Consider the following 25,545-nt stretch of genomic DNA (forward strand, 5'->3'; position numbering starts at 1 on the left):
GGTGCAGTGGTTAAGAATACGCCTACCAATGCAGGGGACGTGGGTTTGAGCCCTGGTCTGGGAAGATCCCATGTGCCGCAGAGCAACTAAGCCTGTGCACCACAACTACTGAGCCTGCATTCTAGAGTCCACGAGCCACCACTACTGAGCCCGTCTTCCACAACTACTGAGGCCAGTGTGCCTAGAGCCTGTGCTCCGCAACAAGAGAAGCCACTGCAATGAGAAACCCGTGCACTTCAAGGAAGAGTAGCCCCCACTCGCTGCAACTAGAGAAAGCCTGTACACAGCAGCAAAGACCCAATGTAGCCCAAAATAAATAAATAAATTTATATTTTTTAAAAAACCAGCTGAGAACATACTGAGCCTGATAACGGAGAAAAGAGATTAAATACAAAGAGCTGTAAGAATTAGCTCGCATATATAGACAGAAGCCAGGGGAGTACCCTGTAACTGAATTTTGAGGTTGCTTGATCGAAGTGGCTGGAATATAAGACTAGACAATCAGGAATTCATTGAATTAGTAGCACTTTCTTTAGCACAGGATTTAACACCCTGGCAAGAACTCTTGGGGATGAAACAAACTCAATGCCAGGAGACTTTAGAAACCTAGAGAAAGTGATGGCCAATGCTGAGTAAAGTAGAAATGCCTCAGTTGTCCTGGCATATGGTGCAAGAATGAATAAAAAGACAGGAAAGTGGGCATGCAGGAATAGGTGTGTGAAGCCAGAAGACCCATCAGAAGATTATGTTCAACAGGAAGGCCCAGAAAACACACCATTCACTGAGGCCATCAGAAATCTGGTGAGGGGCAAGAGCATCACCAAGTTCTCTGCTGCCTGGGCTGACAGTAGAAACAGTCACAGAGCTGGGGCTCATAATAACTATGGGAATGATATTCCCCTTCCCCCAAGTAAGAGAGACCAGACAGTGGCACTTAGTCACCAGAAGCCAGGAGGCTACAATTATGACAAAGACCAGCAACATCTGACAAGTGTGGCAACCAAGGGGGCCTGACCCACAGTGAATTGTGGAAATGGATATAGAACTTGGCATCTCTAGGGGCAAAGTTAATATCTACAACCAAAAAAAGGCCAAAATGGAGAAGCAAGAGCCTGAGGATGGTTCCCCCCCACTGCACCAAAAGTCATTATCCCTTGTTCAGTGTCTGGATTTGAGCCACTCTGCAGATCTGAAACCCATTGACTTAAGAGGTGGCAGATCCTGCAGCACTGCAGCAAGTATACATGTAATGATTCCTCAGTCCTTCCCCAAAGAGACCTGTGGCCATTTACTTTGGTGACTGTACACACTGGGGAAGAGGGATAACCAGAAAATTTACTCAGGGTCTGAGTTGACATCAGTACCCTGAGACCCAAAGCATTGTCATGGTCCCTGTTAGAGTGGGGGCTTATGGGGGCCTTGTAGTAAATGGGGTCCTGGCTAAAGTCCAGCTGACAGTGGGTCCATTGTGTCTATGACTCGATGGTCATTTCTCCAGTTCCTGTGTATAATTGGAATTGATATATTTGGCGGTTGGAGTGATAGCTACATTAAATCCTTGACCTGTGTGAAGTAAGAGCTATCATAGTGGAGAAGGCCAAGTGGAAACACCCACCCCGGGCCAACATAGTGAATTAAAAAAACAAATATCACGTACCAGGAGCATAATGGAAATTAGTGCTACCATTAAAGACCTAAAGAATGTGGGTGGAGGGAGGATGGTCCCTATCATGTCTCCACTTAATTAGCCAGTCTGGCCCCTGCAGAAACTAGATGGATCCTGGAGAATGACTGTAGACTACTGCAGGCTTCAGTAGTTGACAATATTGTGCTGGTCAGACAAGCACAAGCAAGAGGTGACTAGTATGCTGGAGGTATTGGTAAGACCAGTGCTCCAAAGAGTAGAAAAATGCTACAAAGATTCAAGGACTTGCCACTTTGGTGAATTTTTAAGGGTCCCCTGGTTAGAGGTGTGCCAGTATATCCTTCCAAGTAAAAAAATGGTTGCATCTTACATCCCCTACCACAAAGAAGAATTCACAGGGCTTGGTAGTTCTCTTTATGTTCTGGAGCAATACATTCCATACCTGGGAATACTGCTCCAGCCCATATACCAGGTAGTATTGAAGATTTCCAACTTTGTGGCCCAGAACAGGAGAAGGGCTCTTCAGAAGGTCCAGGCTCCTGTACAAGCATCTCTGCTACTTGGCCATATATTCCAGTAGACTCTTTTGTATTAGAGGTGTCAGGAGTGGGAAAAGATACATTTTGGAGCTTGTGATAGTTAATTTTATGTCAACTTGACTGGGACATGGAGTACCCAAATAATTTGGTCAAACATTATCTGGGTGTGTTGGGGTTGGGGGTGTTTCTGGATGAGATTAACGTTGGACTGGTAGAATGAGTAAAGCAGATTGCCCTCCCTAATGTGGGTGGGCCTCATTCAATCAATTGAAGACCTGAATAGAACAAAATAGCTCAGTAAAAGGGAATTCCTCCTGCCTGACTGCATAGCTAGGACGTTGGTCTTTTCTAGCCTTCAGACTTGGACCGAGACATCAGCTCTTCTTGGATCTTGAGCCTGCCAACTTTTAGACTGGAACTTATACCATTGGTGTACTGGTTCTCAGGCTTTTGAACTCAGACTGGAACTAAACATTGGTTCTCCTAAGTCATCAGCTTGCTGACTGCAGATCTTGGGACTTCTCAGCCTCTCTAATCATGTGAGCCAATTCCTTGTAATAAATCTACATCTATATCTATATCTAACTCCTATTGGTTGTTTCTCTGGTGAACCCTGACTAACAGAGATACTATCAGTGGAGTGCAGCTGTAACAAATAACTAAAAATGTGGAAGCAGCTTTGGAACCGGGTAATGGGTAGAGACTGGAATAATTTTAAGTTACATGCTAGAAATAAGGACATTACAGGTAAATCTAGTGAAATCTCAAACGGAAATGAGGAATATGTTATTGGAAACTGGAGGAAGGGCGATCTCTGTTATAAAATGGTAAAGAACTTGGCTGAACTGTGTCCTAGTGTTTTGTGGAAGGTAGAATTTGAGTGATAAAATTGGATATTTGGCTGAGGAGATTTCTAAGCAAAGTATTGAAGGAGGGGCTTGGTTTCACCTGATTGCTAGCAGTAAAATGTGAAAAGAGAGAAATGAATTAAAGGAAGTATTGTTAAGCAAAGAGGAACCAGAACTTGATGATTTAGAAGATTCTCAGCCTATCCATATTGCAAAAAATGGATAAAAATATTGCAAAAAAAAATCTCAGCATACCAATGGTATGCTGAGATTATCACTTGATAATGAGTTTACAGGATTACATGAGCAGAAGCACTGCCAGTTTGAACTGAAGGGGACAGAGATGGGGCAAAATGAAGGATGGCTGTTAGATTTATTGAATTGGACAGGACAGAGTGATAGATGATCACCAGGGCCACTGCCTCAGTTTTGACAGGCAGGAGGCTTCTGCCTGAAACCTTGGGAGTGGGACTACCCAGCAAAGCCTTGGGGGTGATGCTGCCACCCCACTGGACCTGGATGGCTGAGCATCAAGCCAGAGGATTATTCTCAAACCTTAAGATCTACTGTAATTTTCTTGCTAAATTTTGAACTTGCTTAGGACGCATCCCCCCTTCCTTCTTTCCTGTTTCTCCCTTTTAGAATGGGAATGTCTATCCTGTGCCTCTCCCACACTGTATTTTGGAAGCACATAACTTGTCTGATTTTACAGATTCATAGCTGGAGAGGAATTTTGCCTCAGATGAATCATACCTTGAGTCTCACTATATCTGATTTAGATGATATTTAGATGAGACTTTAGAGTTGATACTGGAGTGAATTAAGACTTTGGCGGCTATTGGGATGGAATGAATGTGTTTTGCATTTAAGAATGACATGAATTTTAGGGGGCCAGGGGTGGAATGTTATGGACTGAATTTGTCCCCCCGCCCAATTTTTATGTTGAAGCCCTAATCCCCAATGTGATGGTGAAGAAGAGATACCAGAGAGCACTTTCTGCCCACCCCATGAGCACAGAGTGAGAATGAGAAGGTGGCTGTCTCCAAATCAGGAAAAGGGATTGCACCAGATCCTGAACATGCTGGCACCCTGATCTCAGACTTCTAGCCTCTAGAACTGTGAAAAAATGAGTGTCTGTTGTTTAAGCCACCAAGTCTATGGTATTTCATTATAACAGCCCAAACTGACAGAACTTATGGTAAGCCTCAGTGGAAAAATCACAATGCAGTCCCTGGAACTTGAGCAAGACCATGCCATCTGCAGCAGAGAATTATATATGTTTTAAGAAACAGCTACTAATGTGATACTAGACCTTGGTAGAAACCGAACACTTAACTGTGGGACTCCAAGTAGCCATGTGTCCAAAACTGCCTGTTACGGCCTGAGTTCTTTTGGTGTTCAGATGGACCCAGCAGCAGTTATTGTAAGATGGAAATGGTGCATCTGAGATGGAGCTCAAGCACAACTGAGGTACTTGTAAGCTGCATGACCAGGTAGTCCAGACCCCCATGTCACCCACCACAACTGCACCAATACCGTGACCAGCTGAAGGAGATGGGGTAAAGCCTGAGTTTGGTTTATGGGTGAGTCAGCTTAAGATGTGGGTGTAAGCCAAAGTTAGATAGTGGCTGCATTATAGTCACTTACTTGAGAAGCTTTAAAAAATAGTGGAGAGGAAAAATCTTCCTAATGGATAGAGTTAGAAGCATTGTCCCTGGTCATCTGGTTTGTGTATAAGGAGAAGCAGACTGAAGTAAGAATATATATAGATTCTTGGGCATGTGTCAATGGCCTGGCCCGCTGGTAAGGGGCCAGGAAGAAAAAAGACTGGAAGACCAAAGATAAGAAGGTCTAGGGTAGAGTCTTGTGGGTGAATATACATGAGTGGGCTTGAAGTGTGAAGATTTTTGTATTATATTTTGCACCCACTAGGGAAGAGGTACTAAACAGTGAAGTAAAGAAAATAACTCATGCAGTTGTCATTACCAGCCTTAATCATTGGCTACCTTGGAACCAGCCTGATGGGCACTGTTGTGGGTTATATTGTATCCCCCCCCCAAATTCATACGTTAAAGTTCTAATCCCCAATATAGCAAAATGTGACATTTGGAAATAGGGTTCTTGCTGTTACAATTAGTTAAAATGACATCATACTGGAGTAGGATGGGCCCCTAATTCAATGTGACTGGTATCCTTATAAACAGAAGGCCATATGAAGACAGAAATGTGCAAAGGGAATGCCATGTGAAGATAAAAACAGAGATTAGGGTGATGCAGGAGAAGCCAAGGAACACCAAAGATTGCCAGCAAACCACCAGAAGCTAGGGGAGAAGCATGGAACAGATTTTCCCTCAGCCCTCAGAAGGAACCAAGCCAACTGACACCTTGGTCTCAGACTTCTAGCTTCCAGAATTGTGAGACAATAAATTTCTGTTGTTTAAATAACCAAATTTGTGGTACTTTGTTAATGCAGCCCTAAGAAACTAATACGGGCACATAAATGGTGTGGCCTCAGTGGTAGAGATAGAAGCTATATATGGGCCCAGAAAGTATGGACTCCAATTTTTTAAGGCTGATCTAGCTACTAATGCCTAAATGTCCAATATGTCAGCAATAGAGACCAATGCTGAGCCCCCAATATGGAACTATTACTCAAGGAGACAGTTGGCTACTTGGTGACAAGTTGACTACTTTGAGTCCCTTCCATTCTGGGGGGGCCAGTGCTTCATTCTCAGAGTGATAGATAGCTATTCTGGATATGGGTTTTCCTTTCCACCAACAGATCCTCAGCCAACATTATTGAATTGGGATTTGTGGAATGTCTGATCCACAGGCACAGAATCCTGCATAATGTAGCATCCAACCAGGGCAACTGCTTCATGGTAAAAGAAGTGAGAGAGTGGAGCCATGACCTAGTACTGCACCAGCCAGAAAAAGCTGACCTGATAAAGAGCTGGAATGGCTTTCTAAAGGCTCAAGTGAAATGCCATTCAGAGTCAACTCTGAAAAAACAAGATGTTATCATTCAGGATATGTTATACACATTAAATCCCAGGCCTTTATGAACCCAATAGGAAAAATACATGGGTCCACTAACCAAGGAGTGGATGCAGGAATAGCTCCATTTTCCTTTATTACCAGTGACGCACTAGAGAATTTTGTGCTTCCCATACCCACAAATCTGGGATATATAAGGCTGGAGGTACTGGTCCCCAATGGGATTGCACTCCTGTTAAGGGACACAGCAAAGGTCCCATTGAACTGTAAGCTATGACTGCTGCTGGGGCACTTTGGAGTCATTATTCCAGGGACCAGTAGGTGAAAAGAGAACTCACCATCATGACAAGGATAACTGACCCTGATCAGTAGGAGAAGGTATCACGACTTTTTACAGAATCCATGTGATCCACTTGGGCATCTCTTGATACTCTCTTGCCCCACTGTAACTGTGAACATGTGCAGCAACTCTGGACTAAGAAGGGTGTGGTTACTAGGAGCTCAGTCCCTTCAGGAATAAAGGTTTGGATTATACCACCACATAAGCCACCAAGACCTGCTAAGATGATAACTGAGGGTGAGGGGAATTTAGAGTGGATAGTGGAAAAGGGAGAGAATGAGTATCAACTGTGGCCTCCAGACCAATTTCTATAGTTGATTCCACTAACCTTCCTCTTCCAAGTTTCTCTTCAGGAAGAGAGGCCCATGGAAACCATGGAAGAGCTTCTCCCCAAACCAACAAGAAATATATAGATCAGTGGGGCAAAGGAGTGGACTGTGGTGTTTCTGAAAATGTACCACTGGATTTCCTGCTGTGCATAGCATAGTTAACGATGAACCCAGATACTGATCTGGATCCACCAGTGTGTTCACAACTGAAGCCACATTTCCCACAACCTACTTCTAGCTAACCACTGAGCATGGCGGAGTAATAATGCAGGCTCATTCCTTCCAGACTTGGGACTCCTCTAATGGGACACTTTGGCTTGAGAACTACTGTTAGGATTCAGAGCTCAGAGGGAAATTGAGAGAAAGGAAATTTATGCAAACACAGTTTAAGAAGAAAATAAAGGGACTTCCCTGGTGGTGCAGCAGTTAAGAATCTGCCTGCCAATGCAGGGGACATGGGTTCGAGCCCTGGTCTGGGAAGATCCCACATGCTGCAGAGCAACTAAGCCTGTGTGCCACAACTGCTGAGCCTGCGCTCTAGAGCCCGCGAGCCACAACTACTGAGCCCATGAGCCACAACTGCTGAAGCCCGTGCACCTAGAGCCCATGCTCCACAACAAGAGAAGCCACTGCAATGAGAAGCCCACGCATCGCAACGAAGAGTAGCCCCCATTCACCACAACTAGAGAAAGCCCGCATGTAGCAATGAAGACCCAACACAGCCAAAAATAAATAAATAAATAAATAAATTTTTAAAAAAGAAAATAAAGATAAAAACAGAAATTGATAAAATAGAAAGCAAAAAAACAAGAGAGAAAATCAACAAGGGCAAAACTTATTAACCTCCAAAAAGACAAAAAATTAATCAACTCCTAGCAAAACTAATCAAGGAAAAGTTTAAGAGAACACATTACTAATATCAGCAATAATAAAGGGGGCATCACCACAAGTCCTATAGACATTAAAAATATAAGAGGATACAACTTTATACCAATAAATTTGGCAATTCAGATGAAGTGGAAAATTTTATTGAAAAATTAAGCTTATCAAGACTGAAACAATAACAAACAGGAAATTCTATATTTTATATTTTAAAGGAATTGAATTAATCATTTAAAACCTTTCTACAAAGAAAACTCCAGATAACTTCACTGATGAATTCCTTCCAACATGTATATTTCTTTCAGAAAGGCATAAAAGGCATATTCACACTTCCTGATGCTTATATATCACACAGTCTATTTGTGGTTTAACTTCCTCCTGCTCCATGTCTCATTCATTTAGCACCTACTATGCATTATGTTAAGAGTTGTAGAAAAGAAGATGAATAAAGTTTTTGGCAGAGGGAACCTTCAGGTTGGTGGAAGAAGCAGATATATAACGTAAATGCAATGAAATAAGTGCTAATGAAGATTTTTGTAAAGTACTATGGGAGATGGGTGTGAATCCAGGGAAGGAAATGCTTTAACAGGAGTGAGAAGTGAAACAATATGCCATGTGCTGTGGTCATAAAAGTAACTGGAAAATAGGGGACATTTTTTCTCAGAATTCCTTACTGGATCTTCTCCCCTTATTCCCTCTAATTTTTGATACCTCGGGATTATTCCTTGTCTTCTGCTTTTCATTCTTCCTAATTTCATCCACTCTCACATTTGTCCCTTTCATATATAATTTAATCATTCCAAAATTTGGAATGATTAAATTATACCCTCTCTTGAGCTAAAGGCCTAAATATTCAAATATCCAGAGAACTCACCTACTCAAGGACTTTGCTTCCACACTTATTCTCTCCCTCCTGCATCACCAGTCCTCCCTCCCTTCTTGAAGAAACCCTCCCTTGATGGCATATGTCTCTTCAGCTACTACACTACTTTTCTGCTCCCCTTTATATAGAGAATCTTCTCACTTTCTTTCTACTGCATCTTAACCTTTTATGATACTTAGAAACTTTTATGAGTCTTTTATCCCCGCTACTCTTCTAAGACTACCTTTACCTGGCTTCTACCCTCTTGATCACTACTACTGTAGCCAAAACCACCATCATCTCTCACCTAGACTTATCAAGGTCACCAATAACCTTTGTGTTGCAAAATCCAATTCTCAACTTACTTGACCTAAGAGCAGCATTTAAGCAGTTGATCATTTCCTCTTTCTTGAAAGACTATCTTTACCTGGCTTCTACCCTCTTGATCACTACTACTGTAGTCCAAACCACCATCATCTCTCACCTAGACTTATCAAGGTCACCAATAACCTTTGTGTTGCCAAATCCAATTCTCAACTTACTTGACCTAACAGCAGCATTTAAGCAGTTGATCATTTCCTCTTTCTTGAAAGACTATCTTTACCTGGCTTCTACCCTCTACTAATTTTCTTCTCACTTCACTGGACACTTCTCAGTCTCTTTGTTGGATCTTCTTTCTCTTCTCAACCCTTAAGTATTAGAGTATTCTAGTGTTCCATCCTTGGACTTGTACTCAGTTTTAGCTTACACTCATCTTAGAAAATCTTAACCAATTCCATCATCTTAAATGTCACCTATAAGCCAATAAATCCAAAAATGTATATCTATAGATTTAACCTCTCCCCTGAACTCCAGACTCATATCTCCAATAACTACTCAGAAGTCTAACAGTATTCCAAACTAAACATGTCTAAAATCAAACTCTTGAGTCCCTGTTTATCAAAACTAATTCCCTTCAGTCTTCTCCACCTCAGTAAATGGCTCTGTGATTCAGCCTGTTGCTCAGGCCAGAAATATTGGGGTCATTGTTGACTCCTCTCTTTTTCTACTACCCTCATTCAATCCATCAGCACATTGCATCAGCTCTGCCTTCAAAATATATCCCAAGTCTGATCAGTTCTCACTAACTTGATCACTAACTACTCTAGTCCAAACCGCCATCATCTCTCACATAGATCCCTTCCTTGTAACTGGCTACCCGGCTTCCACACTTCCCCCACTATAGTCTTTTGGGAGGGATCCTTTTACAGTATAAGTTAGAATATGGTACTCCCCTATTCAAAAACCCTCCAATGATTCACATCACACTTAAAATAAAACCCAAGGTTTTTTCCATGATCTACGAGGTCTCTTGCTATATTCTGACTTTATCTTCTCCCATTCTCCCCTTCCTTTTTTCTGTGCTTCAGTCACACTAGTCTCATCGTTATTCCTCAAACATATGACAAGCACATTCCCATCTCTGGACATTTGCACTTGCTGTTCACTCTGCCTAAAATACTCTTTCTCCAGATATTCACATGGCTCATTTCTCTGTTCAAATGTCACCCCCTCACAGGGACTACTTCATCTAAAATAACTCCTTCATTTGCTGGGATTTTACTCTGCTCTATTTTCTTTCATAGCTTGTAACATTACAGGGATTATATCATGTATGCATTTGGGTTTTTATAATTATTATTTTTTAGCATCTTTATTGGAGTATAATCGCTTTACAATGGTGTGTTAGTTTCTGCTTTATAACAAAATGAATCAGCTATATATGTACATATACCCCCATATCCCCTCCCTCTTGCGTCTCCCTCCCACCCCTCTAGGTGGTCACAAAGCACCAAGCTGGTCTCCCTGTGCTATGCGGCTGCTTCCCACTAGCTATCTATTTTATGTTTGGTAGTGTATATATCTCCATGCCACTCTCTCACTTTGTCCCAGCTTACCCTTCCCCCTCCCCGTGTCCTCAAGTCCATTCTCTAGTAGGGCTGCATCTTTATTCCCATCCTACCCCTACGTTCTTCATGACCTTTTTTTTTTTTTTTTTTTTAGATTCCATATATATGTGTTAGCATACAGTATTTGTTTTTCTCTTTCTGACTTACTTCACTCCGTATGACAGATTCTAGGTCCATCCACCTCATTACAAATAACTCAATTTTGTTTCTTTTTATGGCTGAATAATATTCCATTGTATATATGTGCCACATCTTCTTTATCCATTCATCTGTTGATGGATACTTAGGTTGCTTCCATGTCCTGGCTATTGTAAATAGAGCTGCAATGAACATTGTGGTACATGACTCGTTTTGAATGATGGTTTTCTCAGGGTATACACCCAGTAATGGGATTGCTGGGACATATGGTAGTTCTATTTTTAGTTTTTTAAGGAACCTCCATACTGTTCTCTATAGTGGCTGTATCAGTTTACATTCCCACTAACAGTGCAAGAGGGTTCCCTTTTCTCCACACCCTCTGCAGCATTTATTGTTTGTAGATTTTTTGATGATGGCAATTCTGACCGGTGTGAGATGATATCTCATTGTAGTGGGGGTTTTTTGTTTTTTGGTTTTTTTTGCTGTACGCAGGCCTCTCACTGTTGTGGCCTCTCCCGTTGCACAGGCTCCGGACGCGCAGGCTCAGCAGCCATGGCTCACGGGCCCAGCCGCTCAGCGGCATGTGGGATCTTCCCAGACCAGGGCATGAACCCGTATCCCCTGCATCGGCAGGCGGACTCTCAACCACTGCGCCACCAGGGAAGCCCTCTCATTGTAGTTTTGATTTGCATTTCTCTAATGATTAATGATGTTGAGCATTCTTTCATGTCTTTGTTGGCAATCTGTATACCTTCTTTGGAGAAATGTCTATTTAGGTCTTCTGCCCATTTTTGGATTGGGTTGTTTGTATTTTTGATATTGGGCTGCATGAGCTACTTGTAAATTTTGGAGATTAATCCTTTGTTGCTTTGCATTTGTTTATTGGATATATTATCTGCCTTCCACGCTAGAATGCAAGCTCCATAAGGGCAAGGATTCACATTTTGTTCAGTCACCAAGTCCTATCAGTTCTACCCCTTAGAAATATCTTCATTCCATCTTCTTCTCCATTATCACTACCTTCGCCTTAATTCAGTTGCCATCACCACTTGCTAGGACTATTATAGTATTCTCCTACTTCACTTTCTGCCTTCACCTTCTTTTGATGTCTTTCTCTCCCATTACTTATCAGTTTGATAGCACTGTAGTTGATATGTATTCATGTCTCTCCTACGTAGAATCCTTTGTAGGGGACACCCTCTTTGCATACTGGATAAAATTCAAGCCCCTCAACACAGCATCCAAGTCATCTGCAACCTCCTCACCTTTACCAGCAGCACCAAACTGCTTATATCTCCTCATGTCCTTGCCTGTGTCCTTGGGACATACTGGTTCTTCTACTTAAATGTCCTTTCCTGACTCTCAGAGATAGATAAATATTTCTTCCTTTGGCCATACTTCTATTGCATTTATTATACTGTGGTGGAATTTTTTTCTTTTTTTGCTTACATGTAGGTCTCTTATTAAACTATGAGCTCTTAAGGGAAGAGAGTTGTGTTTTATTCAGGCCACAGCTTCTGTCACACAATAAGGAGTAGATGAAGATTGGAGTAGGGCATGGAGAATGTTCAAAGTAGAAGGGACTGTGTGTATAAATACTCTGAGGCATTAGGGGGCTTGGCATCTTCAGAAAAGAGAGAAGGGCTGTGTGACTGATCCAGTGAATAAAAGGGAGAGCAGCAGGAGGCAAGCTAGAAAGACTGTGGGAACCAGATCACGCAAGGCCCTTGTTGAACATGCAAAAGATCTTGAACATCACCCTATGACGCCTCTAAAAGATTTTAAGGAGAATAAAGGTAAAATTTGCACTTAAAAATAAAAACAAAATCCCTCATGAAGCTTGCTATGTAAAGAATGGATTGAATGAGTACAAGAACAAATAGAGACCTGATGGACACTAGTGCAGTCGTCCAGGCGAAAAGGGTTGATGCACTGGCCTGGGTTGGCAGCAGTGGGGATAGTGAAAAGTAAACAGATTCAAGATATATCTTGGAGGTAAAATGAACAGGACTTGTTAGGATAAAAGGGGGTGAGGAAGATAGATTGCACAACTGAATGGCTGATGGTATCATTTGCTGAAATGCAGTAGATTTGTCCTAGGAAGTTCAAAGGAGCAATAGCTAAGTTTTGGGAAGTTGAGTTTGAGATGCCCGAGTATGAGACATATAAAGGGATATGCTGAAAAGGCAGCTGAATATGGAGGTATGAATTTCAGAAGAGGTCTGAGCTGGAAGAATAGCTAGGAGTCATGAGCACACAGACTGTGTCTAAAGCCATAAGAGTTGATACGAGAGCCAAGGAGACATGGTAACATGAAAACAGAAGAGGATTATGGATGATGCAGAGTTGAGAAGAAATTGATTGGATTGCAGATAATGAGAACAGGAAGCTAAGGGGCCACATGGACTTTATAATTGCCCAAGAGAGTAGCAGAAGTTGAGGGGACAGGAAGGCCATGAGCCAGGTGCTTGCAGATCTTCAGAGAATGAGAAAAGTGGCCAAGAGTTTGGAAGATCATTGCATTCAGAAGGGAGAAAAGATGAATGGATAGATGACATGAACCTTAAAAAGGCAGATTTTGCAAGAGGGAGAGGGAATAGTGAGGAGAAACAACCTAAATTTCCCCTTAATTATATTCTCTGTTTCAGATAATGAGGATCTTCAAGAATGTCTTCGAACTTGGCAGGTTAAATAGGCTCAAAGAAATCCCACCCCTATTGTTCCAGACTAAGCCCATCCCCTGGGGCTTAATCAAGGCAGAGAAGCTGCCAGAGTAAGGAGGCCAAACCTGTGGGAAAGTGGCATGGAATAAGAATGGCAACTAAGAAGCTATACTAAGAGTTCAGGTGAGAGCAGGTGAGAGATTGAATTAATGCAGAGGCAGAGGGGACAGCAGGGAGGGAGAGCTTGAGGAAACATCTCTAACATAGCTGGAGACTGAGTTCAATCATGTGACCAATGATCCAATCAGTCATGCCTTCCCAGTGAAATTCCAATAAAATGTCTTGATGCTGAGGTTCAGAGGAGTCCCTGGTTGGTGAACATGGGTGTGCTGGGAAGGTGACACGTCCTGGCTCCGCAGGGAGAAGATATGGGAGCTCCATGTTGAAGACCCTCCCAGACCTCACCCTATGTGTCCCTTCATTTGGCTGGCCCTGGTTGTATCCTTTAAATAAAACTGTAATTGTTATGTGCAGTGCTTTCCTGAGTCATTCAGTTCTATGATTTATTCTTGTGAATTATTGAACCTGATGGGATAATGGGAACCCCTGAATTTCTGCCAGTTGGTCAGAAGTGTGGGTGACCTGGGGACTCTCAAAGTGTGGATGGCATCTGAAGTAAAAGGGCAGTCTTGCTGAGGCCCGTGCCCTTAAACCTGCGTAGTCTTACACTAACTCCAGGTGGTTAGCATCAGAATTGTATTCAGTTGGGGTTTGTGTTAGAGTAACAGGTAACAAACAGAGAATTCTACTCAAACTGACTTTAAAAAGTGAAGGGAATTTATTGGTGCACATTACCAAAAAAGTCCACAAGTAACATGGCTTCAAGCATGTCTTGACCCAGCAACTCAAATAATGTGACCAGGACCTGGTTTTTCTCTCCTAGTTTTTCCTGAGACTGGCTTCATCCTCAGCAAACTCTCCCTTCCTGGTGCAGGATGGCTGCCAATAGTTCCTGAAGCTATGTGCATGTGGATTTACATCCAATTAAGAGAGAGATTTTTATTCATTCAAATAGATGTTCAAGAATTGAGTATAACAGGCCTAAATTGGGTCATATTCCCATCCTTGAATGAATTATTATGACCAGAAATAGTGCCATAAGTCAATCAGAACCTACGTCTAAAACCAGAGGTGAGATTTATCTTACTTAAACCATTTGGCCATAAATGGGTTGCCTTATACAAAATCTGGGTACTACTGTTGGAAAAATGGGAAAGTAAATATTGTGGAAGCAATCAGTTATGGAACAGTGTTCAGTTGATGTTTATTTAATTGACATCTCATTTTGAAAATTAGCTGCATTCTGGAAAACAATCCCAGATTCCTTTAGTTCTTAAATTCTACACTTAAGTGTTGTTCTGTCTGTACTCCAGGTGGCTTAGATATCCTGTGAGGTTCTCTTTACAACCTCATGATTTGCTGGTACAATCCCAAATGAGAGAAATACAGCTTGTCAGATTATGGTACAATTCATCTTCTCCAGAGATCATTTATGTGCCAACTTAATTATTCAGAGAATAAAACCCTAAGAGGTGCCCACACTTAAAGAGCTGACAGAAGATGATTCTGCAGAAGAACATCTCCATGCCCTCAGCTCTGAAAAATCACTTGAAACTACTGAAAGAGATGCCACAAAGTTTACATACCAGAGTTCATGGACTTTATTTATGGGAAACGTTCATCGATCCTCTCTTAGAGCCAATTTGCCATGATTCTAGGTGCAGTTCTAACAGGTTTGTTATCTGATGTAATGATCATCTTTGTTTTTGCTTGTTCACTATCTATTCTTTCTTATTTAGGCAAAAGCACCCGATTTTCCTTTGGGGAAACTAGTTCTCTCTAACTTTCAGTTTTGTGATTTTGATAGGACTGATACTACCCACAAGGTCCAAGAATGAGTACAAGGATCTGGCCAGTCCGTTGGCCACACTGTGATTGATTCTGAAATGGCAATGTGGCCCAACCTGGGCTATTGAGAGCCCTACCCAGAACTTCGCCTGCAACTCTTATGGGGTTGCTAGGTTGTTACGATGTTAAGACCAGACATGTTGTTGGCCTATCAAGGGGGAGAATCCAGCTGGAAAATGAAACCAACATAGAGAGGAAAGCAGAGGAGAGATAGAGACAGAGGCAGAGAAAGAATCCAGTTCTGATGTTATCACTTGGGCCCCTGGAATGAGTCATGACTAAAACTCTTGGATGTTTCAGTTACAAGAGGCAACAAATTTCCTTTTCTGCTTAAGCCTGTTTGAGTCAGGTGTCTGCACTAAAGTAGTTTTAACTAATTCATCTGGTTTTCTGCAACAAGCAAATTGGAAGCAACAGCAGAGGAGGGTTTTTGCTTGGAGGCATGCGAATTAGTAGCAATTTCACTAATTTTTTAAAAATGTTATGAATTCTGCACACTTAATGAAATAAAATCCAATATTTTGGTACTTGGTGCTGACACCAAAGGAAAGCAAAGGAAAACTACAAAATCTCTCTCTCTAATTAAAAAAAAAAAAGAAAGAAAGAAAGAAAACAGTTTGCAATCTAGACCATGACATCATATCTTATAGTACAGGACAATGTTTGATAGTCCTGATGTGACATTCCCTGTTTTTATACTTGTCATCAACAGTCTTTCACACTTAAAACCATCTTTGATTCCTCTCTTAGTGAGCAGTTACAATACTAGAGAAAAATTATATTTTTAATCTCGCTGCTTTAATTTCCTGCAAAGCCAAAATACTGGATTTTTTTACATGTTTAGAATTTATAAAGTTTAAAAAATATTAATGTAACTAAATATTATTTAACACATTTTAAAACAAAAATTGTAAACAAATTACAAAATATCCTTCTGGCCACTACTGGCTCTGCTGCTTTCTACAACTTCACTTCTCCTACACCACACATATCCATACACATCATCTATGATGTAGCTGGTTAGGAAGAGCTTCTAGACTTTCCTGCCCAGTTTAGCAGCCCATAGGGTTTTCAGGACTACTTCCTCTGATTGAAAATTATTTATCTCCTGTGAGCCCAAAAGAGATGGCCCTAGCTGGGTCAGACTCTTCTCCATCCCCTATGGGGAGATTTCCTACTTCAAAGGCTCCTCCTTTTTAGTCCTCGCTCAGCATTTTTTCTGAGAGAGCGTAGTGGAGGATGAAGAAGTTTGGAAGAGGTAGGGAGTTACTGGAACTGGGTGGTAAGGAGGGGATGGGGGGGTTTATGGTGATAAATGGTAATGGTTTATGGTTAGTGATGAGGAGGAGGTTAGAGCAGGAGAAGGAAGGAGGGTTTGAAGAGGACCTAAGAAGAGTAAATAAAGCTGCTAATGGTATTATTACACCAATAAAAATACCTTAATTTCAGTGCTTAAAAATAGCATAGTATATGGGTACACTGGAATATAGAAAACAGTAATGCAGTCATGATTCCCTCTTCCCTGACCTTCAGTCAGAGTAGCCTCTAAATCTTGTTAATTCAATTTCAGAGACATGCCATTCCACCTAGAGATTCAACTTCCTGAAGTATTCTTGGCACAAACTGTGGAAGGCTCTGGTTCTGTTTTAAGAAGGAAAGCCATGTACTTACATCACTTATACACACTACTGCCAGATTAATAGTTCTGAAACACAGTTCTATCACATAGCAACTAATATTTATTGAATATTTGCTATGTGGCAGGCACCATGCTCTCTTTATATTACCTTATTTAACCTTCGTAACAGCCCTTCATAGTAGATGCTGTCATTAACCCCATTCTGTAGATAAGAAAATAGAAGCTTAGGAAAATTAAGTCTCTTGAAAAGGAAACATAGCTACTAAGTGGCAGAACTAGGTTTGGAACTCAGATGTGTCTCACTCCACTTGGGTCCTTAACCTCTATTCTTTATCACCTCTTCTGCTCAAAATCTGAGTGAGTAGTCAATAAAGTCTAAGGGCTTATCACTTAAGGCCCTTACCCCCAACTGTCATTCCAATTTTATTTTCTACTATGGCCCTTCATACATCTGATTTTCAGGGCAAATAGAAGTATTTGCTGATCACCAATATCCCTCAGCGATACACACTTCCATGTCTTTGTTTATGGAGGAATGTTTTCTCTGTGTCACTGGTTCCAGAAAAAAATAGAAATATTTAAATCACTGTTTCACACAATAATTGTCATAGTTTTATTTTCCATTACAATAACAGCCATTGATTTTTACATATATAGATATACACACACATATATATATTTCTTCCCTTAAAGTATTTTCTTCTGAAGTATGTACAAAGATTAAGTGGTTTGGAAATGTATTAGGCCTTTACAAATTGTTTATAAATCCAAATCCAACAGAATTAGGATTCCAAATAGTAGAAGTCATTTTACCAGAAGTCCAGAAAGTCTTTAGGGTCTCCCAAGATTATCTAAAATAAACACAGAAACAAAAAATTATTCAGGACAGAAATTTGGCAAGTGGTCAGTCTCCTTTTGTAGATTGCCTCTACTCCTAACAGGCATAATTTCAAAAAAAAGAAAAAAACCTGCTGTGGAATAAATTTCATGGATTAAAAAAAATGCTGAGTGATGTTACCTTGAATGTACAGTCGATTTGGCCACAATACAGCTTCAGCTTTTTAAAAAGCAGTAGCTCTCCAGAAAACAAAAAGAGAAGGGAACATTTTCCAACTCATTTTAGGAGGCTACTATTACCTTGATAACAAAACCAAAGAGAGTCCAAAAAAGAAAACTACAAACCAATAGCCCTCATGAACATAGATGAAAAAAATCCTCAACAGGGGAATTCCTTGGCAGTCCAGTGGTTAGGACTCAGTGTTTCCGCTGCATGGAGCCAGGTTCAATCCCTAGTCAGGGAACTAAGATCTTGCATGCTGTGCACTGGCATGGCCAAAAAAAAAAAAAAAAAGAAGAAAATTCTCAACAGAATTTAAAAATTGAATTCAACAATATATAATATACACATATATATTATAGAATATATATATGTAAAGAATAACACATCATGACCAAAAATTCAAGGCTGACTGATTCAGTATTCAAAAATCAGTCAATAGACCCACAAAAATATAGTCATTTGATCTTTGACAAAGAAGCAAAGGCAATTCAGTGGACAAAAAAATAGGCTGTTCAACAAATGGTGCTGGAACAACTGGACATCCATGTGCAAAAAAAAAATGAATCTAGACACAGACTTTATAGTCCGCACAAAAATTAACTCGAGATTATAGACCTAAATGTAAAATGCAAAACTATAAGACTTAGAAGATAACATAGGAGAAAACCTAGATGACTTCGGGTTTAGTGAGGTCATTTTAGATGCAACACCAAAGGCATGGCTCATGAAAGGAAAAATTGATGTCAGACTTCATTAAAATTTAAAACTTTAAAAAAAGTTTAAAACTTTTTTTAAAAGCTATGCAAAAAACACTGTCAAGAGAATGAGAAGACAAACCAAACACCGGGAGAAAAAATTTGCAAAAGACATATCTGATAAAGTACTGTTATCCAGAATATACAAGGAACACTTAAAAGTCAACAATAAGAAAATGAACAGCCTGATTTTAAAATGGGGAAGAGATCTGAACAGACACTTCACTAAAGAAGATATACAGATGGCAAGTAAGCATATGAATAGAGGCTCAACATAACATGCCATTAGGAAATTGCAAATTAAAACAACAATGGGATACCACTATACACCTATTAGAAAGGCTAAAATCCCAAACACTGACAACACCAAATGCTGACAACGATGTGGAGCAACAGGAGCTCTCATTCATTGTTGATGGGGCTGCAAAATGGTACAACCACTTTGGAAGATAGTTTCTTATAAAACCAAACGTACAATACGGCAGTTGAACTGTATTTGCCCAAAGGAGTTGAAAATTTACATCCACACGAAAACCTGCACGTGGACATTTATCGTAGCTTGATTCATAGCTGCCAAAACTTGGAAGCAATCAAGATATTCTTCAGTAGGTGAATGGATACACAAACTGTGACAATGGACTGTTATTATTCAGCGCTAAAAAGGAATGAGCTATCAAGTCATGAAAAGACATAGAGGAAACTTATGTATTATTATATATTTTTCACTTATATTACTAAGTGAGAGAAGCCAATCTGAAAAGGCTACATAATGAATGATTCCAACTGTATGATATTCTGGATAAAGCAAAAATAGGGAGGCAGGAAGATCAGTGGTTGGTTGCGGGGGTGGGGGAGGGAGGGATAAACAGGAAAAACACAGGATATCTTTAGGGTAGTGAAATTATTCTGCATGATGCTATAAGAGTGAATACATGTCATTATACATTTGTCAAAATGCATAGACTATATAATACAAAGAGTAAACCCTAATGTAAACTATGGACTTTGGTTGATAATGATGTGTCAGTGTTGATTTATTGATTGTTACAAATAAATGTACCATACTGATTCGGGATGTTGATGATGGGAGAGGCTGCATGCAGGGAGGGGATAGGGAGGTGGGAATTCTCTGCACTTTCTGCTCAATTTTACTGTGAACCTAAAACTGCTCTAAAAATAAACTGTATGTATGTATATATGTGTGTATATATATATGTACGTATGTGTGTATACATACACTTTATTTTAAAATTATATATTTTTATATATGTATTTATATATACTTTTAATATTCTAAAAAATATATCAGTGTAATCTACCATACTTGTCATAATTGTCCAAGGAAGAAAAAATACATTATCATTATCAATTGATGCAGAAAAAGCATTTGACAAAATTCAACATCCATCCATGATTAAGAACTCTCAGCAAACTAGAAATAGAAAGGAACTTCTGACTTCCCTGGTGGCACAGTGGTTAAGAATCTGCCTGCCAACGCAGGGGACACGGGTTCAATCCCTGTTCCAGGAAGATCCCACAAGCTATGGAACAACTAAGCCCATGCGCTACAACTACTGAGCCTGTGCTCTAGAGGCCACAAGCCACAACTACTGAGCCCATATGCCACAACTACTGAATCCCGTGTGCCTAGAGCCCGCGCTCTACAACAAGAGAAAAAACTGCAATGAGAAGCTAGCACACTGCAACGAAGAGTAGCCCCTGCTCACTGCAACTAGAGAAAGCCCGCGCACAGCAACGAAGACCCAACGCAGCCAAAAATAAATGAATAAATTAATTAATTTTTAAAAAGAAAAAAAGAAAGGAACTTCCACAAGCTGATAAAGGGCATCTATAAAAAACCTAGAGCTAATATCATACGAAATGGTGAAAAGCTGAATACTTTCCCATAAGATCAGGAACAATGCAATGATGTCCACTGTCACCACTTCTACTCAACATCATACTGAAAGTCCTAGCCAGTGCAGTAAGGCAAGGAAAATAAATAAAAGGCATACACGGGGCTTCCCTGGTGGCGCAGTGGTTGAGAGTCCACTTGCCGATGCAGGGGACACAGGTTCGTGCCCCGGTCCAGGAAGATCCCACATGCTGTGGAGCGGCTGGGCCCGTAAGCCATGGCCGCTGAGCCTGCGCGTCCGGAGCCTGTGCTCCACAACAGTGAGAGGCCCGCATACCGAAAAAGAAAAAAGAAAAAGGCATACAGGTTATAAAGGTAGAAGTAAAACGTTCCCTATTTGCAAACAATGTAATTGTCTACATAGAAAATCCCAAGAAACCTACAAAAAACTCATGGAACTAAAATGTGAGTTTAGAAAGGTCACAGGATACAAGGTCAACAGAAAAAATCATATTTCTACATACTAACAATTGTCAAAAGGAAACTTAAATTTTAAATTATATAATTTATAATGGCTCCCCCCCAATTAAATTCTCAGGAATAAATCTACCAAAACATGGACATGATCTGTATGCTTAAAACTTCAAATGCTGATGAAAGAAATCAAAGACCTAAATTAATGGAGAGGCATGCCATGTTTATGGATTGGAAACTGCAACATGGAAATGATGTCAGTTTTGCCTAAATGGATCTGTAGATTTAATGCAATTCTAATCAAAATCCCAGCAGAATTTTTTGAAGATATGGACAACCTGATCTTAAAATTTATTTTGAAAGGCAAAGGAACTAGAATAGCTAAAACAATTTTGAAGAAGATGACTAAAGTTGGAGGAATTATATCACCCTATTTTAAGATTTACTTTAAAGCTACAGTTTCCAACACAGTGTGGTATTGGCAAAGGCATAGATACATAGATTAGACAGACAGTCCAGAAATAGACTCACACAAATATGGCCAACTGACTTTTTTACAAAAGTGCAAAAGCAATTAAATGGAAAATGAATAGTCTTTTAAAAAATGTTGTTAGAACATTTGGATGTCTTCATGCCAAGAAAGAGAGAGAGGAGAAGGAGGGAGGAAGGAAGGAAGGAAGAAAGAAAGAAAGAAAGAAACTTGACCTAAATTTCATACCTTACACAAAAAATAACTCAAAAATATCTAAATGGAAAGCATAAACTATAAACATTTAGGATAGAAGGTAGGAGAAAATACATGTGACCTAGGGTTAGGCAAAGAGTTCTCAGACATGATGCCAAAATCATGATCCATTTTTTAAAAAAGATTAATTAGACTTCACAAAAATGTAAAATTTTGCTCTGCAAAAGACACTTAAAAGAACGAAAAGACCAACTACAGACTGGAGAAAATATTAGCAAATCACATATCCAACAAAGGACTTTGCATGCAGAATATATAAAGAATTCTCAGAACTCAATTGTAAGAAACAACCCAACTAAAAAATGGGCAAAGGACTTGAACAGACACTTCACTAAAGAAGATACACAGGGCTTCCCTGGTGGCGCAGTGGTTGAGAATCCGCCTGCCGATGCAGGGGATACGGGTTCGTGCCCTGGTCCGGGAAGATCCCACATGCCGCGGAGCGGCTGGGCCCGTGAGCCGTGGCCGCTGAGCCTGCGCATCCGGAGCCTGTGCCCCGCAACGGGAGAGGCCACAACAGTGAGAGGCCCGCATACCACAAAAATAAATAAATAAATAAATAAAAAGAAGATACACAGGTAGCAAATAAGCACTTACACAATGTTCAACATCATTAGCTATTGGTGATGCAAATTAAAATGGCAATAAGGTACCACCACGTACCTTTTAGAATGGCTAAAATACTCTGACAATACCAAGTTCTGGAGAAGATGCAAAGCACCTGGAATACATTGTTGGTGAGAAAGCAAAACGATAAGCCCACTCTGGAAAACAGTTTGGTAGTTTCATGTAAAGTTAGACATATAATCTAGAAATCCTACTTCTTGGTATTTATCCTAGAAATAAAGACTTACTTCACTCAAAAACCTGTACAAAAAATGTTTTTTTTTTAGCAGCTCTACTCATAACAGTAAAAAAATAAAATGGAAATAACCCAAATGTATTTTGGCAGGTGAATAAACAGTGATGGATCATATTTTGTAATAGGATGGAATACCACACACAGGGGTTCAATTTTATATTCCATTTTAATTTTGTTTTTAAGGAATAGATTCGAGACAAATGAGGAAGAGTGTTAAAATTTAACAAGGCTGGTTGGTGGGTGTGTGGATTTTGCTGTGTTATTCTGATTCTTTTCTGCTTGTGTTGTATTCTGTATGCATATTGTTGTCGACATCGGTAATGAGTGGATTATTTCATATTTGTGTAGTGTGGGCATTTACATACCTCACACTACTTAAGCCTCATGATCACTTTATGAAATAAGGACAGAAATTATTATCCCTATTCCATAGAAAAGGAATCTGAAGTGGATTGGGGATTCAGTAGTTCCTTGTTTAGGCTAGATTTGCATGGAAGTCCACTGGAGAAGTTCCCTTCAAGCCCAGGTGACTTGACCCCAGTCACTCCCCCCACCCCAACCTTGGAAGGCACCTATTTAGTGGGGGAACGAATTGTATTAATAATAGCTAAATGTTCAAAAAACAATCATTCTGAAGTACCAGAAGGGGTCTCCAGGAATGATTCCCAGAAGATGGATACACATTTACAAGTCAATTCTTAGGAGGTGAAGGCAGGTTCTTTGGCTACCTCCCACTGGCTCACTCAGTGACCTTGGGCAAATCACTTAACCTTTCACTACTTACATTTACACTTCGGTAAACCGAATGTGTAATATCCATCATTATTCATTCAGGCTCCTGCGGAACACATCTTGAAAATTAGGGACCGATTTACGGTGGATCATATGCAACAACGTCAACTTTTCAACACAAAGTACATCTTCTTAGCCACCCCCCCCCCGCCCCTGCCATTCCTCAAAGAATATTTTCACTCTCATTAAAATGGCGAGGGCTATTTTAAAGGAGATTGAGTTTATACTTTTAAATGATCCATAACTTTTAAATTCTCACTAACGTAAGAATGCTTTTGGTGTTAACAAATTAAAGCAACGCCTAACTAGACAGAACAATAAGTAAGTTACATTCTATTGCCCATTTCGTCTGTACTGGCTCTTGAAGATTTTGGAAGCAAGCAGTTTGTTAACCATAAGTTTTAGAACTTTATTTCAGCCCTTTATAATGCCTTTATGAAAATCCTTTAGGTTCTGAGTATTATGGTGTGAAAGAAGAAAAAACGGCACAGAGCAGCTCCAAATCCAGGAAAATTGGTAAAAAGATAAACTAGGAGCCGATGATTGCCAGCGCGCCAGGCTGGTTCCCGACTTTGGCTATGGGTCGGGGCAGCTGTGATGTCTCGCTTGGGACTGGCCCTGGAGACTCCTGGCAAGGAACCTGAGCCCCCTCGCGGCCGAGCTGCCCGCAGAGGCCACAGGTCCCTTTAAGGCGTCCTGCGGGCAGGGACCTGGGAGCTAAGGGGGCGGGAGGAGGGTTCTCAAGCGCACGCCACGTGACTCTATTGCCAAGTTCGTTCGCGAGTTTGACAGAAGTTTGAATTGGACTCGGGGGTTTTCTGCAGCCGGCGGGGCAGAGCGGCGGCCGCGGCCTCGGCGAGCGCGAACAGCAGCGGCCCCGCGACCCACCCAGCCAGACGGGATCCCGGGCCGCCGACGGCCTCTCGCGCTTTGGTACAGCTCGCTTCCCCCGCCGCGGGTCAGCAGCCCCGAGCCCCACCGCGGTCCCCGCGGACCTAGCGCCGCGCCCCGGCCCCGCCGCGCCAGCATGTCCTCGACGGAGAGCTCCAGTCGCACGACGGACAAGTCGCCGCGCCAGCAGGTACTCCCTGCACGCCCCTGGGGCTCTCTCGCCGCCCCTTCTCCCCCTGGGTGTCGGGCCGACCCTTATTCTGCCCTCTCTCCCGGGTGTGAGTGGGAGGAAGAGGGCCAGCGCTTTCCTGGGCCCCCCACCGCCCTGACCCCGGGCCCTGTCTCCGTAGGTGGACCGCCTGCTCGTGGGGCTGCGCTGGAGGCGGCTGGAGGAGCCGCTGGGCTTCATCAAAGTTCTCCAGTGGGTGAGTCGCTGCCCCAGACGAGGGCTATTTCGGGAGCCTGGGCCGTGACGCTGACCCGAGCAATGTGGCCGAAGTTGGGGGCGGGGAGGTGCTGAGGCCGGTCCCGGAGGAAGGGTGGGGGGCGGCGACAGGTGGGCGGGGGAGGGGCGGGCTGGGGCTGCTTCTCCAGCACTTGGTGTTAGGAGGGTGAGGAACGAAGCATGCGGAGCCCCGGATTCTGTCCTTCTATGTGCAAGGAGTCTTTGCCCAGGGCGCTCACATTTCACCCGGGCGAGAGGACCCGGGTGTAACCTTTCCAGAACTCTGATCCTGCACATACCACTCCTCGGTGGCGGGAGGGGCGAAGAGGACAAGTGGGAATGAGGAAAGCTGCGGAGGGCAGAGGACGGAAGGAGGCAGGCGATGGAAACCATCTTGTCCCCAAACCCACCAGGACCTGACTGATCCTGGAGGTGGACTCATGGGACAGGGTCCTGGCTGGCGGCTGTCCTGTTAAGGTCACTAATCTGCGTTCCTGTAACTGCGTGAGGGAGTGGATGAATGAATGAATGGAGTTCATGGCTCTAGGATTACATAAAAGAAAAAACAGTAAGACAATAAAAATCAGCCAAAATGTGGCTTGTAGAATTAGAGAGAATATTGAGCTGGAAAGCTGGGGCCCTGGGTTCTAGACCTGGACCTGCCTTTTCTACTTACTTGACCCTGGACATATCTCTTCTTTGGACTTCAGTTTCCATATTAATCAAATGTTCAGACCATCCCTAGTGTCCCTTTCTGCTCTAAATGGGTTGGCATGCTAGAACATTGCCCTTGAGTTAGACTTATCCTGTGACCTTGAAGAAATTATTTGCCCAGGGCCTCAGTTTCCCCTGTAGTGGTATAGGGGA

The 25,545-nt window shown here is 41.7% G+C and overlaps 1 protein-coding gene across 2 annotated transcripts in view; it reads left to right on the forward strand.

The window, feature by feature from the left end:
* SYPL2 (synaptophysin like 2) overlaps positions 1 to 25,545 on the forward strand; it is a 42,540-nt gene that overhangs the window by 4,053 nt on the left and 12,942 nt on the right. Inside the window, exons 2-4 of one of the 2 annotated variants that reach the window (XM_067041474.1) lie at positions 13,178 to 13,385; positions 23,793 to 24,423; positions 24,584 to 24,658. In XM_067041474.1, the coding sequence (XP_066897575.1) occupies positions 24,370 to 24,423; positions 24,584 to 24,658 (129 nt within the window). In that variant the 5' untranslated portion in view covers positions 13,178 to 13,385; positions 23,793 to 24,369. The remainder of the gene's footprint in view (positions 1 to 13,177; positions 13,386 to 23,792; positions 24,424 to 24,583; positions 24,659 to 25,545) is intronic. The other variant, XM_059043108.2, reaches the window with a different exon arrangement.

This window comes from Kogia breviceps, chromosome 1 (genome assembly GCF_026419965.1).
Source record: "Kogia breviceps isolate mKogBre1 chromosome 1, mKogBre1 haplotype 1, whole genome shotgun sequence".
In the NCBI taxonomy this organism is placed as follows: domain Eukaryota; kingdom Metazoa; phylum Chordata; class Mammalia; order Artiodactyla; family Physeteridae; genus Kogia; species Kogia breviceps.